Genomic DNA, 14,632 nt, shown 5'->3' on the forward strand with positions numbered 1-14,632 from the left:
ACCAGTGCCCCGGCCCGCGGTGGACTGACGGCGGCAGCCACGCCAAGGGCCAGCTGAGGACGGGGCCTCTCCGGACCGTCGTCGTTCCCGGCCTCTCTCCCATTTGGATCCTCCCTTGCTCCCGGCGCAGCTGCCTTTCGCCTCACCGCCGTGATGAACGGGCTGTCGATCAGCCAACTCTGCTGCCTCTTCTGCTGTCCTCCCTGCCCCAGCCGCATCGCTGCCAAACTGGCCTTCCTGCCTCCAGAGCCCACCTACGCCGTGGTCCCCGAGCCGGAGCCCATGGGCAGCACCAGCACCAGCTCCCTGCGCGGCGGTGCCGCGGGGCGGTGGAAGCTGCACTTGAAGGACCGGGCGGATTTCCAGTACTCCCAGCGGGAGCTGGACAACATCGAGGTGTTCGTCACCAAAAGCAGCCGAGGGAACCGCGTTGGCTGCATGTACGTCCGCTGCGTGCCAGGTGCCAGGTGAGTTGCCCATGGATGTGCCGGCCTGGTGCCACTGCTGGTGGTTTGACCCCAGCCTGCTCAATACCGGGCTGGTGCAGTGCTGGTGGGCACGGTGCCATCCTGCCTTCTCCTCTCCTTCAGCTGAATGCCACCTCCTTGCCCCGGCCTGACCCGGTGCCTTGCTGAAGGAGCTGGCACGGGGGCTTGGAGGCATCCTGTGGGGCGGGTGAGCTCAGCTCCCAGGACCGGTCTGGCTTGTGGCTGCAGCTGGGAACGGGGTTAAACATGGATTGGAGGCAAAGCTGGAGGCTATAGGGCTGCAGGGAGTCCCTAGGCTGTCCCACAGGTCTCCCCTCATGTCAGTCCAGTGATGTAACGCTCCAGTTGTGAACCAAGCATCTGTGCGAGGCTCTCGTTGAGCACTAGTGGGGTCTGCGCCGGCTGCTTGCCCTCCATCCCCAGCCTCGTGGTGACCATGGGGATGACCAAGAGCCTGTGCCGTCTGGGAGATGCCAGCGGTGAACCAGTCTGCATGTTTAGTCTTAATTCACTGGCGCATTTGATTCCTCAAGGAGAAGACTGATAGGAGCAAAAGCCAGGAGGGGTTTGGGCACAGCCCACTACTGGTCACTCCCATGGGTCTGTAAACCGGGAAGCCGGAGAAGGGCAGCCCCGGGTGCGGGATGGACATCCCCTCCTGGCTGCCAGTGGCTAGGCACCAGGGGATGGCACAGGGATGGGAGGGGACTCGGCAGCTGCTCCCTGAGCCGGTGGCACGGCGTGGGGGTTTAGGTGCAGAGGGAAGTCAGGTCCCAAAGCCTGCAGCACACCGGCTGACCCCACACACCGGCATCCTCCTGGGAGCAACGTGCTCTCCAAGGAATGGCATCCACAGAGACCTCTGTGTGGCGGAATGCGGCCAGGATCTGCCCTCGGCTTGCCAACGGCTTCGAACCCACCGGGGGGGCTTGGGGCGAGGGGGGATGGCTCTGTTACAGGATGCCTCCGCAGGCTGCCTGGTGGGGACGTCCGCTCTGTCCCTGCCTGTGTCGCAGGTCCCCAGAGAGAGGAAACCGGTGACGGGACTGTGCTGCCTGCACATCCGCCTGCCCGCGCCCTGCCGCGGTGAGGCTCGGCACTGGCCCTGCTCCCAGCCGGCCCACAGGAGCGACCGTTTACATGCAGGCTGCAGGGCTGGAGGGAAGGGCCCAGGCTGAGGGGGGTCCGGCCCTCCTAAACCCCCTGGGGCATCAGGTCTCGCTTGCCATCTGTCCTCCCCACAGCTGATCCTGCCACCGCCTTCCTGCTGGGGCTTTCTGGGCCATCCAGGCTGGAACATGGAGGCTCAACCTGGTCACAGACCTCTCAGACCAACTGTGGGGGCTCAGCAGGGAGTGGGTCCTGCTCCTCCCTTTAGCAGAAGAGAGCCAAGCTTCCATCAATGCGCTATTAGTGTTAATTTTTATGATTAACATTGTTTTTCCCCTTATGGTGGAAATTTCTTGTGCCTTGTCACTCCCACAATTCACTTCTCTCCCAGCGTCTGGTGTCTTGCCAGACCCAGGGGAGAAAAAAATCCGCTGTCAGAATTCTTACTTGAAATCCCCATTGGGCAAACAGCCCCAAATCCTGAGCTTTTTACCAAAAATAGACTCAAAAACTTGAACAGAATCATCCTGCCTTCAGGCTGCCCATTTCTGCTGGGAGCGAGCCCCTGGCCCTGGGCAGTGAGGAGGCTCTGGGTGTCTCTGGGATTGGACCGGGGGTGTTGCGAGGACCTTCCTTGGTGGCCAGAGGGGTGTTGGCCCTTTGCATCCTGAGGTTGGGCTTTCAGCCTCTGAAGCAGGTGTCCTGGATGGCGTTGCCCAGGCACATCTGTCCCCGAACTTCTGGCGGGGCCAGAGAGCGTGGCGGCACCGCAGCAGAGTCCTTGCTTAACCTGCCGTGCCTGTCTCTCCCCGGTGCTGCAGGTACACGGTCCTCTTCTCACATGGCAACGCCGTGGACCTGGGGCAGATGAGCAGCTTCTACATTGGGCTGGGCACCCGCATCAACTGCAACATCTTCTCCTACGACTACTCGGGCTACGGCGTGAGCACGGGCAAGCCCTCCGAGAGGAACCTCTACTCCGACATCGACGCCGCGTGGCAGGCGCTGCGGACGCGGTGAGCGGGGCGCCGGGCAGGGGGAAGGGAGGACATCCATGCTGCTGCCAGGAAAACCCTGTGGGCCGGCAGTCAGGAAAACAGGAAATCTCCCAGAGAGGGAACCTGGGCTGCTCGTCACAGGAAGGGGTGGCCGGAAAGCAGCTGCGGGGGGAACAGGCTGGGGGACCCGGAGGGGCAGGGATGCTGTGGGGGTATGACCTTGCTTGGGGGTGCTGGCACAAGCTGTGCTCCCCATCTTGCTGTTCCCAGGCTCTCCCCTGGCTGTGCTCAGCCCCGGTTCCCCAGGCAGGCTCAAGGTGCCGCCCCGTGCTGGGCTCTGCCTCCTCTGCCCTGCCTGCAGCCAGGCCTGGCTCACAGCATGCCCCAGGAACTGGGGGCTGCCCTATACGGCTGCGATCTGGGGTCCATGAACCCCTTTTCAACCCTGCTCCTAGCAGGGGTGAGCCTTGACACACCCCCCAACTCATCTGGCAACTCAGCCCTGGCTGCTGCCTGGTCCTGCCAGGGGTGCAGGGCAGCTGCTTTGGGCTCAGCCGTGAGGAGCTGGTGGAAGGCAGGGGGAACAGAGCCCCATTTCCCCCCACCCCAGGAAGCCTTGCAGGGTGCTGTGGCCAGAGCAGGGTGACCCCCTGGGCTGTATCTCCTGGTGATGTGACTCTGGTGCTTGGATGCTGACCTGTCCTCTCCTCTCCCAGGTATGGGATCAGCCCAGAGAACATTATTTTATATGGACAAAGCATTGGCACGGTGCCCACGGTTGATCTGGCCTCCCGCTACGAGTGTGCTGCCATCGTGCTCCACTCCCCACTCACCTCTGGCATGAGAGTCGCCTTCCCCGAGACCAAGAAGACCTACTGGTTCGATGCCTTCCCCAAGTGAGTGGCCTGGGGAGAAGGGGTGGGGGTCAGCTCTGGAGGGGCAGTGCCCAGTCCAGCTCTGTCCTGTACGCCAGCCCTGGCCACAAAGAGGGGTCATGGTGAAAGCTGTGGACCTGTTTAAGCCCACGACAGGCTTAAACACATCCATCGGGATCCTCTGACCTTGCATTCAGTCCCCTCCAGGGGATCGTAACCCTCCCTGGGGACACCATGCCCCCTCCTGAGGGCCATGCTGTGTGTGCACCCTGTGTCCCATGGTGGCATCACCTCCTGGCCATCCTGTCTCAATGTCTTTGCCTGCCAACTTTGGGGCTGTGCCACCAGCCCCTTGTCAGGTATCACAAGCCCTGGGGGTCCCTGGGACCCCTCTCTCCCCCAAGGGTAATTTCTTGGGCTTTTTTTCCCCCTCTGGAGAGGGCAGGGACAGTGGCATGGAAAGGCAGTGCTGAGGTGGGACGAGTTCTTGCTTCACCTCTCACTTGCAGCCAGGCCAGCGGGGCCCAAGGGACAGTCCCTGAGCCGGAAGCCGTGACTGGGAGCCAGCAGCCCACGCTCTGCATCCTGATGGCCTCTCTCGGCCTTTGGGGCCGGGCTGAGAACAGCCGTGCTTCCACTCCTCAAAGCCCAGCATGGCTGATCCTGACGAGGGGAGGGCCTGGGCTCACGCTGTCCTGCAGTGGTTTCCATCAGCCCTGCCTAGGTCCCACGGGGCTGTTGTCACTGCTGTCTGGTCCTCATCTGTCACGCCGGGGGAGATCTTGTCCTGGACCTCATCCTTGGCAGAAGCTCCGTGTCCCCATGCTCTGCTGTGATCAAAGAGCATTTCCTGGTCCCTCTCCTCAAGGGGATGTGTTTTGGGGGGTCAGGAGGAATGGGGGTGCCTTGATCCCTTTACTTACCCCCCTTTCTCATCTCTTCCCCACCTACCTTCTTGGCAGCATCGAGAAGATCTCCAAAATCACCTCTCCTGTCCTCATCATCCACGGCACGGAAGATGAAGTCATCGACTTCTCCCATGGCCTGGCACTCTTTGAACGCTGCCCCAAGGCTGTGGAGCCGCTGTGGGTGGATGGGGCCGGGCACAATGACATTGAACTCTACAGCCAGTACCTCGAGCGCCTTCGGAAATTCATCTCCCAGGAGCTGGCCAGCCAACGCAACTAGCTGCAGGACTCGGGGACAGGCAGGGGGTTTCTGCCTGTTTCTCCAGTTCTCCCAGTGCCCCTCCCCAGTCCCTGCTGCTGGAGGTGCAATGAGTTTGTACAGCCTCAGCTCCAGGCTTGGGAGACGGCAGGAAGCCCTGGAGCGGATGGTGCGTTTCCTCTTGGACATGAGCACAACTCTCCTCCCTCCCAGTGTCAGCCCCGGCGCTGCTGGCACCACCAGCCGGGCTGGCAAGAGACGGCAGCTCGCTCCCTCCTTCCCCCTTCCCCAGAAAGATGAGAGCCCACCCTCTTGATGGCGAATCCTCGGCTTCGGATATGTCCTCGTCCCCTCTCCTAACGCAGCGAACTCACAAATTCCTCCTGGCCGCTCTGCTGCTCTGACTATAGCAATAAGGCGAGTTGGAGAGGGGCTGGGGGCCTGGCCCCCTCCCCAGCATCGCTGTGAAGCAGGACGGTGAGGTGGCAGTTCCTGCTCTCGACGGAGCTTTCCCGGGATTGGCACTGGTGGCGGCAGGGTGCCTGGTGTTCGCCCCGTGGCTGGGGCAGAGCTGTGTCCCCAAGGGAAGTTTGGGGACGCGTGGAGAAGGTGCCCCCCTGCCCCACACCCCCTCCAGTCTGGCCCTGCTCTGCCTTCTCAGAGCACCCCCTGTGTTCAGGTCACCCCTGGAAAACCTCCTCCGTACCGCTCGCTCGCGGTGCACTCGGGACGCGGGGTGAGGAAACCAGGCACCGAATAAAGAGCAGAAGTTTAACGTTTTACCCGTGTGCGCCCTTTCCCTGGGTACGCCTGGGGCTGCCTCCCTGTGACCCAGCGGGGGGGACCAGCCCCAGCCCGTGGGGTCTGGCCCGGCCCCTCGGCTTTCCCGGCTGGCTGATGCCTCGGCTGAATTGCACTTGGCCCGATCCCCGACGCTTGTCACTCTCCTCTGGGGATCAGGCAGCCCCGAGGTGCCAGCAGATGCGGAAGGAGCCATTGGGCCCCCGGGACTGGGATGCAGAGGTCTGTCTCTTCGAACTGGTCTGTGGGGACAACAAGGGCCTGTTCCCCCTGCCAGCCCCTCTCCTGTTTCATTAGGGGATATCATGGGGGCAGAGGTGGAGGATGCCCTCAGCCTTCCTCGAGTGGTGGCATGGGGTGCGCTGCAGGGGAAGGAGGATGTCCCCACGGCCTGCCAGTGAGCCAGGGCCAGCATTGCGAGGGATGCGGTGTGGTCCTGAGTGGGCAGCATGGCCCTGGGGAGAGCAAATCTTATTTTTGACCTGCTCCGCTCCCAGCTGTGCCCCTGGCTGCGTGGGGACCTCTGCGATTCCTGGTGTGTGCTGGCCACGGAGGCAGGCGTGTGGGGCATCCCCCTGTGCCCTCCTGCCAGCAGATGAGGTGTTTTGCCCCAGGGAAAGGCAGAGTGCTCGGGTTTGTGTTTTTTGGGTCAGCACCTGCTCTGAAATCACCCCGAGAAGAGCTCTTCAAAATGTCCCTGTGTTTTCCTGCCCCCAGGGCAGTCCCAACCCCAACAGCAAAGCACCACTCTGCCCCTTCCCGTGCCCACGGGGACCCTCACAGGGCTCCCAGGCACAGTTCTCCCCCCACTGTGTCCCTGTCACCCTCGTGTCCCCTCCTCCCTGGTGCGAGGCCATGGGGCCTGGGCAGGCTCATGTGAGGAGGGATAATCTCCTTAGGCGGCTCTCGGAGGGGCTCAGGAGCCTCGTGGTGGGGCCTCGCCGCAGCCCCACGCTGGGTGCGCTCAAATGCACCTATTGTTTGGGGCTGGGAGCCATGGGGGGACTGAGGTGGGGGGCATGGGACCCCCTGCTCCCCACACATCCCTCGCCTGCCCCAGGACCAAGGCAGGGTGCTCCAGTGGGACCCTTCCTTGGCTCTTGGGCTCTGCAGGAGCCAGGAGAGTATTTGGGTGTTGGGGCTCTGGGTGGTCTCCCCACTTTTCCAGGGGTGGTTTGAGGTCCAGGAGCTGGGATGTCTGGCTTCTCCCCAAGCATCCCCCAGCCCTCCCCTCCCTTCCCCGGCTCGCCGCACGCAGCTGCCGGGTGATTTTAGAGCCTTTAGCTCACACGTGTGCTGGAAGCCAAAGCCACTGCGGTCGCCCAGCCTGGCTCCCCTCGGCCCTGGCCCCGATTAGTGGGGCTGGAGCAGCCCACGGTGCCCTAATCCCGACACAGAGATGTTTTGTTTGCACCAAGGGTATTTTCATCCTCTTACTGCTGCCTGTTTCCTGTTGTGCTGCAGATGCTTTAGAGTGGCTCTGCATCGCCGGCGGGGCCGTCTCAGAGCCGGTGGTTGGATTCGGGGGGATGTCGGGGTGGCTTGAGTTTGTATTTAGTGTGTCTCAGTTTAAAGAAAAAATAGGCAAAAGGACAGAAAAGTTCAGCTTGATCCTGAAAATTTAGACCCAGCACGGGTATGTGAGATCCTGGTGAGCCGGATGTTGCCAGCTGCCACCCCCATGACAGGGAGCAGTGGCCTGGGCAGGGCTGTGATCCGTCGCTGTTGGGGATCGGGGCTTTTTGGGTCAGGATCCCTCACTGCTCCTGGCCCAAGAGAGCTCAGCCTCCATCCTCACCTGAGCATGAGCGGCTGGAGTGACGTTGGAGGGAGGGAGAAGCACTAATTTGTATGTGAGCTGCAGGCTCCCCAAAATGCATGAGCCAGACCTGCCCTGGGGGTCCTGGGCACAGCGTCCCCCACCGGGGCCAAACTGGGCCATGAGCCACTGGGACGGCACTTCTGTCCCCACCGCTGGTGCCACGGTTTGGGAGCACCAGGAGGGGACGGTGAAGGAAAGGGGCTGGGTTGGGGCTGGACCTGGACTGGGTTTGGTGCCTGGAGGGGGGCTCCTCCGAAACCACGGTCTCCGCAGGGTGTGGAGGAGGGGAAAGGCAGAGTCAGGTCTCAGAGCATCCCCAGAGTCCCTCCTGCAGCCACAGCAGAGAGGGGACAGGGCAGGTGTCCCCCCTGGGTCGTCTTGAAGTCCCCAGCCAGAAGAGCCGGGGGACAGGCAGCTCCCGCTCCTGTCGCTGCGGAGTCGCAGGCACATGGCTGGGCAGGGGGGTGCCTGCGTGTGCCTGCGTGTGCCTGCGTGTGCCTGCGTGTAATGGCTGTGAAAGGGGACGACGTACTGGATGTCTCAGGGATCCCGCAGGGGAAAGGATGGGATACCCGCTGCGATGAGCCCTCGGCGGAGGCGCGATGCTGGTGCGGATGGGGCTGCAGCCAAGGCCGGGCATGGGGGACGTCGGGCTCACTGGGTGACCGGCCAAGAGGGGTTTAAGTTTCTTTTGGGGCATAAATGAGGCTTTTGATGGCCGCGGCCTGCATGCCACAGTCATGAGACCCCCTTCACAGGCCGAGCTCAGTCATGGGATCCAGGAAACTGAATTAAAGCGTCTTAAGGAGCTTTTTTCCGAGCTCTGCTCTGGTTTTTCACGTGCTTGTCATATGAACAAAGACGGTATAAAAGGGCAGAGGGGAAGGATCCCATCCGTGGCTGGGCTGGGGAGAGGGGAGGGCGCTGGAGGAGGGATGCCAGGGTGAGGGGCTCTGCATGGCGCTGGCTAAGATGGAGGGAAGGGGACAGGAAAGGACAAGGAGAAGAGAGGATGTGCTGGCAGGTGAGTGAGGCAGCGACCTGGTGCTGGTGGAGGACAGCTGGGGACGAGGACGGCGGCAAGTCTGGGGGAGCAGAGCCCGTCTGCCCCCACTCCTCGAGCAGCACAGATGCTGTGAGCATCCTGGTGTGCCCGCAGCTGCGCCCAGACACCGGCCGGCACTTCCCTGGTGAGAGACGGCGAGTGTGGCATCGCGTCAGGGGGAGGAGGGAGTGCGGGGTGCAGGGGGGCACCCACCACCCTATGCTGCTGGCTGGGGGGGACAGGGGTGGGAGGACACGCACACACCTGCGCAGGCTTGCACCCGCGTTCACATCCACACGCGTGCACACACACACACAGAGCTGTGCCTCCATGTGCCCGGCACAGACGTGCACGTGTGGATGTGCACACACACCCGTGCATCCCCACGCTGTCCTTTTAGTGCCGCACTCCTCACCCCCTCAGGTTTGCACACGCAAACCCACACATTCACCTACAGCCCCCTTGCCAAAGCCAGCGCTGCCGGAGCGCGTGGCCCTGCTTGCGCCCTGCACACCTGCCACGTCCCAAACTGTCCCCAGCGGGGAGAAGCAGTGCTGGGGCAGCGGGTCGCACCGGGGAGACCCATGGGCCGGTTTTCCCCTCTTGCAGATGCGGCGCAGGCTGGGGATCCCCCAGCTCCCTTGGGCTCCTGCCCCCTTCCCTCCCCTCCCGGCTCACATCTCTCCTCCGTCTGCAGGAGCGCTCGGCGGGAGGAGTGCGGGGCCGCGGCCCCCTGCTCCCTGTGAGCTTCCCTTTGTCATCCTATGCCTGAGCGATACCTGGAGGCTGGGACGGTGAAGGGAGGCCCACGGGCTGCCACAGCCCCGCTGCGACGACGCCTGGACAGCACGTGTGGGACCACGCACCTGGGGCCAGGACCACACACCTGGGGCCGGGACCCGAGTCCTTGGGGGGCCTGGCAGCACCTTTGGGGAGCTGGAGCATCCCCCTTGGGGGGCAGAGCATCTCCTTGGGGGGCCAGGAGCACCCTGGGGAGCTGGGAGCACTCTTGGGGGGCTGGAGCATCCTCTCCGGGCTGGCCGGTGGGGGCCAGGGGGGTTGGGGCTGGGCAGCATGGGATGCAGCGGCCGGGCTGTTACCTCAGGATGTGGATGGGGTTATGGGGTGTCACAGAGCACCCCTGGCCATGGGGAGGCTGAGGGGGGCGAGCGGGATGCTGCAGCAGGGCCGAGGAGGAGTCTCCCATGGGGCACGTGGACCATGGTGGGATACATGTGGAGGGGTACGAGGAGCACCGGGACAGGTATCGCCCTGTGCACCCAACAGTCCATCCCTGCGAAGAGACGACCCTGCGTGAGGACATTTTAGCAGCTCTGGGGAAGCCCCTGTTCTCCCACCGCCCCGTTTCTTTCTCCAACTTTGCAAACTCCTGGCTGGCGCCTCGTGTTAGGGCCGTGCCAGGACAACGGGAAAGTTCCTGCGTGGATGTGGAGAAAAGCTGTAACCCCCACCGTGGGGAGTGGGAACTTGTCCCAGGAGGTGCTTTTTTAGGGTGATGCAAAATAACAAGGAGGGAGCAGAGATCTGCAAGGCGGGAGGCTCCTGCCACAAGAGCATCTCCAGCTGGTTTCCTTTCTTTTGGCTCTTTTTCCCCCAAAAATGCAACCCAATTCACCCGTCCACGGGTTTATCACAGGGTGGGGATCGGCTGCAGGGAGACAGGGACCTACTCCCTGCAGGAGATGCTTCGCCTGCAGCTGAGCCCAGGCTGGTGGGTGGGAGTAAGCTTTTGGGGACACCCGCTTCCCCTTGGTCACCTCCAAGCCTCAGCCGCCCCAGGGCTGGATCCGGCCTCCTGCCCCGGGGAGCAAAGCGGGAGTATCCCCTGTGGCAGGTCTGGAGCCACGTTTCTGGGTCGCATCCTCCGTTCAGTCCCTGCTGTTTCAGGGACGCCCAGCACAGCGTGAAGTCTCCCCGGCACAGGGAGCAGAGTCCCCACTGTCACCCAGCAGCAATAATGGGCTGCGATGGGGGTGAGTTTGGCCCAGATGTGGTGGCATCCCCCTGCCTGGCTCTCCACGGGGAGGAGAGAGGCAAAAACGTGGAGGGTCGTGCGCCAGTGCAGCCCTCGCTCCCGAGGGCATCCTTGGCTGCCCCTTGTCCCACACGGGGACTGAGCTGCTGTGACAACCTTACCACGTGCCCAAAACGTGTCCTGAGGTTGTTCCCCTCCTTAACTTAAATGGGGATATTTGGCTGTTGGGTGTGAGCTGTGCCAGGAGGCAGAGTGAGCATCAGCCGGGTGTCCCAGGGACAAGCGGCTGGGGAAATCCCCTCGCTTCTCTGCAGAGGGGTCGGGACCTTTTGGGGCTGGGGGGCGATGAGGTCAGTCTTGGGGGTCCATTAGTTGATCTGGGAGGCTGCAGTGGGAGGTTCGGGTCCTTGGCAGGGTTAGATCCACCAGGATGGGTGAATTTGGGGGTCCCTGTTCTTAGGGGGGCTGCCTCGGTGTGTGCAGGGACCCTCAGGACCTTTTCCAGTGCTGCTAACTGGGAGCTGAGTGGGCATCCCAGTTAACCGAGCTGCCCCTTCCCATGTGCGGAAGCGGAAGCGTAGCCAAGGTCAGCCTGAATTGACGTCGGGCAGTTTTTCCATGTGGGGTCCTCCAGGTCTGGACAGAAATTAATGGTTTATTTTATTTTATTTTATTTTATTTTATTTTATTTTATTTTATTTTATTTTGCCAGCTTGTGAGTTGAGTAAGCATGGGGCAAGAATTATAAGGAAGGGAAATAATGTTATTCAGCATGTCTGCATGCATGGTATTTCTACAGAGTCTCCTCTATTACAGCTGAAGTTATATAAAATAGATTTATCTATATCATAAAAATAAAAATGCTTTCTTTTTTTTTGGGGGGGGGGAAGAATAGCTTGCTTTTCTAGCACTCGTGGGAGGCAGGGAGCTGGCTGGCAGGAGTGTGGGTGGGGATGCTCAGTGTGAGCCCTCCCTGGGTACCTTGTAAAGCACCTTGTGTCGGTGGCATGTTTCTGCCGGAGGGAAAGCTGTTGATTTTCTTGTGTTTCCTGCTTTTTAAAAGCTTTGTATCAATTATTCAGGTTTCCCAGGGCCAGCAGCTGCTCACCCCCAAACCTTGGCAGTGCCGGGGCATTGGTCTCCTGCTCGCTGCCCCCTGCGCGTTGGCCAGGCAGAGTGGCGGGTTCCTCTCCTGACGTTCTCAGCTCCTGGACTCTCTCTGCTGGGACGCCATGGGGGAGCAATGGGTGGGGAAGAGGCAGGATCATCGCATTGTTGTGCTGCCATATTTGAAAATAAAGTGTTTTGGATTTTTTAAGACTACTATGAAACCTGACTTCTGTGATCTTTCCCTTGTCCTTCCTTGGGATCAAAGATGACTCCTCCTTGTGCACCTTCCTCTACATCATCTAGCTGACTCCTGCACTGCCCCAGCGCTTTCCACCCTCTCTCCTATCTCTCGTTTCACAAGCGATGAGTCTTTCCTAGATCATCCCTTCTCTCTGGGCTGGGGCTTCTGGCTGCACTTAATGGCATTTCTCCTGGAAAGGCTTGGTCGCTCGCTGTTGTCCCAAAACAGCCTCATTTGCTGAAGGTGGAGACTCCCTCTTCTGAAAACTCAAGGTAGGGGCAATGCCAGGTGATTCGCAGGTGCTGCAGACCCCCCTCACCTGCTTGAACCCCCCCAGGGCCAGCTCTGAGTCCCTGCTCTGGCGCTGACTCGGTAGACAAATTGCCATTACCACATGCCTCAGTTTCCTCACCAGTAAATACGGGTGTGATGATCGCCTGGGGAAAGGAGGGCGGGCTGGGTCTTCATGGTGGAGGGCAGCGCAGAGTGAGTTTGATCCTCTGTGTGGCTTCAGGTGACTCATTTCTGCCTCAGCTCTCTCTACCAAAACCTGGCTGGTGTTCTGCTGCTTTCCAGAAGGCGCAGGCCATGCCCGGGGGCAGTGAGCCATGCTGGGGGCGGCAGGCCGCAGCCAAGGGGCCCGGGGCCATCCCTCTGGCCGCAGCAGGAGGGATGTGGCAGCGTTCAGGTGGAGCAGAGGTGGCCCTGGTGTGAGGCAGCAGGACAGGGCGACCGCAGCACCGGGGCCTGCACCCTCCCTCCAGCGTCTCCCCCTCGCTCTGTGGCCGTTCGGGGGGAGTGGGTCCAGCGGCGGGCCAAAAACCAGCTGAGCTTGGAGATATTCTCGAGGGCATCTCCTACAAACTGGTCACACGCCAGTTGTGGCTGCGGGAGGGCGAGGGGTGACTGATCTCCAGCCCCGGGGGTTTACCACCCTGCAGCCCTGCGCGGCCGCTGAGGCCCGGGACCGCCCCAGGCCCCTTCCTGAGGGAGAGACCCGCGCCGGGCTCCTCCCGCGGGCACGCCGGTGCGCCCAGGCCTGCAGCCGCGGGGAAAAGGCCCGGGAGGCCCCGGCCCCCCGAGGGAGGCAGCTGAGGGGAGCGGAGGAGCGGGGCGGCGGCTGGCGGCACGGGCCCGCCTCAGCGCAGGCGCCTCCCCCTGGCCGCCATTTTCCCCGCACTCCCGCCTTCCCCCTCCGCTCGCCCTCTCCCTCAGCCCGGCCCCCGGCCCCCGGCCCCGCCCCGCGCTCCGCTCAGGCGCGCCGAGGGCAGCCCTGTGCGGGCAGCGGCGTCGCGGGGGCCTCGCCGCCGGGCCTGGCGGTTCCAAGATGGCGGCGGGGCCGGCGCCGGCGGTGTGAGGCGGGAGCGCGTCGCCGCCGCCGCCCGTGCCTCCTCTCCCCTCCCCGGCGCCCCGCGCCCCGGCCCCGCTCTGCAGCCGGCGGGATGCTGAGATCCACCGGCTACTTCCGCGGCATCGACTGCCCCTTCCTCAGCGCCGGGGGGCCGGGGCCGGGCGGGGGTCCGCCCTGCCGCCGGCCTTACTGCCACTTCCGGCACCCCCCGGTGGCGGCGGCGCGGTGCGGAGCCTCCGGCGGCCCCGGCGCGGGGGTCGCGCTTGGCCACGGCGCAGGTACGGCCCCGGCCCGGCCCGGCCCGCCGGGTCGCGGTACCTCCTTCCCCTTCCCCCGTCTCTCTCCCTCCCCGGGCTGTGGCTGTTCCCGGCCCTGCTCCGCCCTCGCCCCGCGGTCCTGCCGTCTCCCAGCCCGGCAGTGCCCCCCCGGCAGCAGCGTGTCCTCCCCCTGGCAAGGACAGGCCCGTGCCCTTCCTCCTTCTCACGGCTGCCCACCGTTCAGGGCCTGAATCTGCCTCCGGCTCCTCTAAATCCCACCTGCTCCCGGGGCTCAGGATTCCCCCCGAAGCCCTTTTCGAGTGGGATGGCCCCACGGGGGTCTGTCAGCATCATCCAGGTGGGGCAGGTCGGTCCCCCTCGCTCCTGAGCTTGTGCTCAGCCCTGCCCCGGCTCTGGGCCCTTGGTTGTCACCTCTTGTTGCTTCTGAAGGAGGGTCTCAAGGGCCTTTTCTGCCCCAGCGGGTGAGAAAGAGATGGGTGTCTCCTCATCATCATTGTCAGTCGGATCCCATGGTTGCCATCTGACACAGGGGTGATGGGGAGCAGCTTTCCAAAATGTCCGATTGTCGGAGAACAGCCTGTCTCTCATCACCAGGATAGAGGCTGCAGAAGGGCAGCTCTGTTCTGATCCCTTTCTTTGTCCCTCCAGGCACCCCAGCTCACGTGGCAATGAGGTGTCAGGGCAGTCTTTCAAACCAAGAATTGCTGTGCTGTCACAGCCCTTCAGGAGTTGTGCGGGTTTTGGGAGCTGGAGGCCATGTGTTCTCTAGTCCAGTGCTGCGAAGCAGGTCCCGCTGGTGGGGTGTCGGGGAGGGGGGGGCCTGTGGTGAGCCGGGCCCCCTCCCGGTGAGGGACTTGAGTAAGGCATGGAGTGCTGCCAGGTTTCTCAAATGAAGCTTGGCTACAAAAAAGATAGCAAGCTATTGTTCTCCTCTACTTACACACATTATTTGCTGATCTCCTTATTTTATTTGGAGAGAAAAGCCTTTATTCTTCTCCCTAGAAGCACATTCAGGGCTGTCACAGGCCGGCAGATACCATATTAGAAAGACAAAAGTTTTCTGCCTCTTTCAGTGTTCTTTTGAATTTGAAAAGCTCCCTAGAACCCTTTAAGATGGTCTTCCAGATGCTTGATATTATAATTATCTTTCAGTGTACTATTACTGTTTGTCTTTAAACATCTGTGGAGTGTCAGTTTTGGAACTAGATTTGCTCATTTTGGTCTGACACCTGAAACAGCTACTGTACTAAACAAAAGCTGGTGCTGGTTTTGATTTTTGAAATGGGGAAGTGAAGGTTGGTCTTTAATAAGACCTTCTGGTGCACCTGGAAAGTGTGTGCAGCTTCTAAT

General features: G+C 62.0%; 2 protein-coding genes across 2 annotated transcripts in view; both read left to right on the plus strand.

Annotated features, from left to right (window-relative positions):
- ABHD17A (abhydrolase domain containing 17A, depalmitoylase) lies at positions 1 to 5,420 on the plus strand. Its single transcript, XM_059831782.1, has 4 exons — positions 1 to 467; positions 2,420 to 2,614; positions 3,313 to 3,492; positions 4,434 to 5,420. The coding sequence occupies exons 1-4, from the start codon at positions 154 to 156 to the stop codon at positions 4,657 to 4,659; spliced, it is 915 nt and encodes a 304-aa protein (XP_059687765.1). The 5' UTR covers positions 1 to 153; the 3' UTR covers positions 4,660 to 5,420.
- Positions 5,421 to 13,095: 7,675 nt separating this feature from the next.
- Positions 13,096 to 14,632, plus strand: part of REXO1 (RNA exonuclease 1 homolog) — a 40,971-nt gene continuing 39,434 nt past the window's right edge. Inside the window, exon 1 of the mRNA XM_059831866.1 lies at positions 13,096 to 13,282. Coding sequence (XP_059687849.1) covers positions 13,096 to 13,282 — 187 coding nt within the window. The remainder of the gene's footprint in view (positions 13,283 to 14,632) is intronic.

This window comes from Gavia stellata, chromosome 32 (genome assembly GCF_030936135.1).
Source record: "Gavia stellata isolate bGavSte3 chromosome 32, bGavSte3.hap2, whole genome shotgun sequence".
NCBI lineage: Eukaryota > Metazoa > Chordata > Aves > Gaviiformes > Gaviidae > Gavia > Gavia stellata.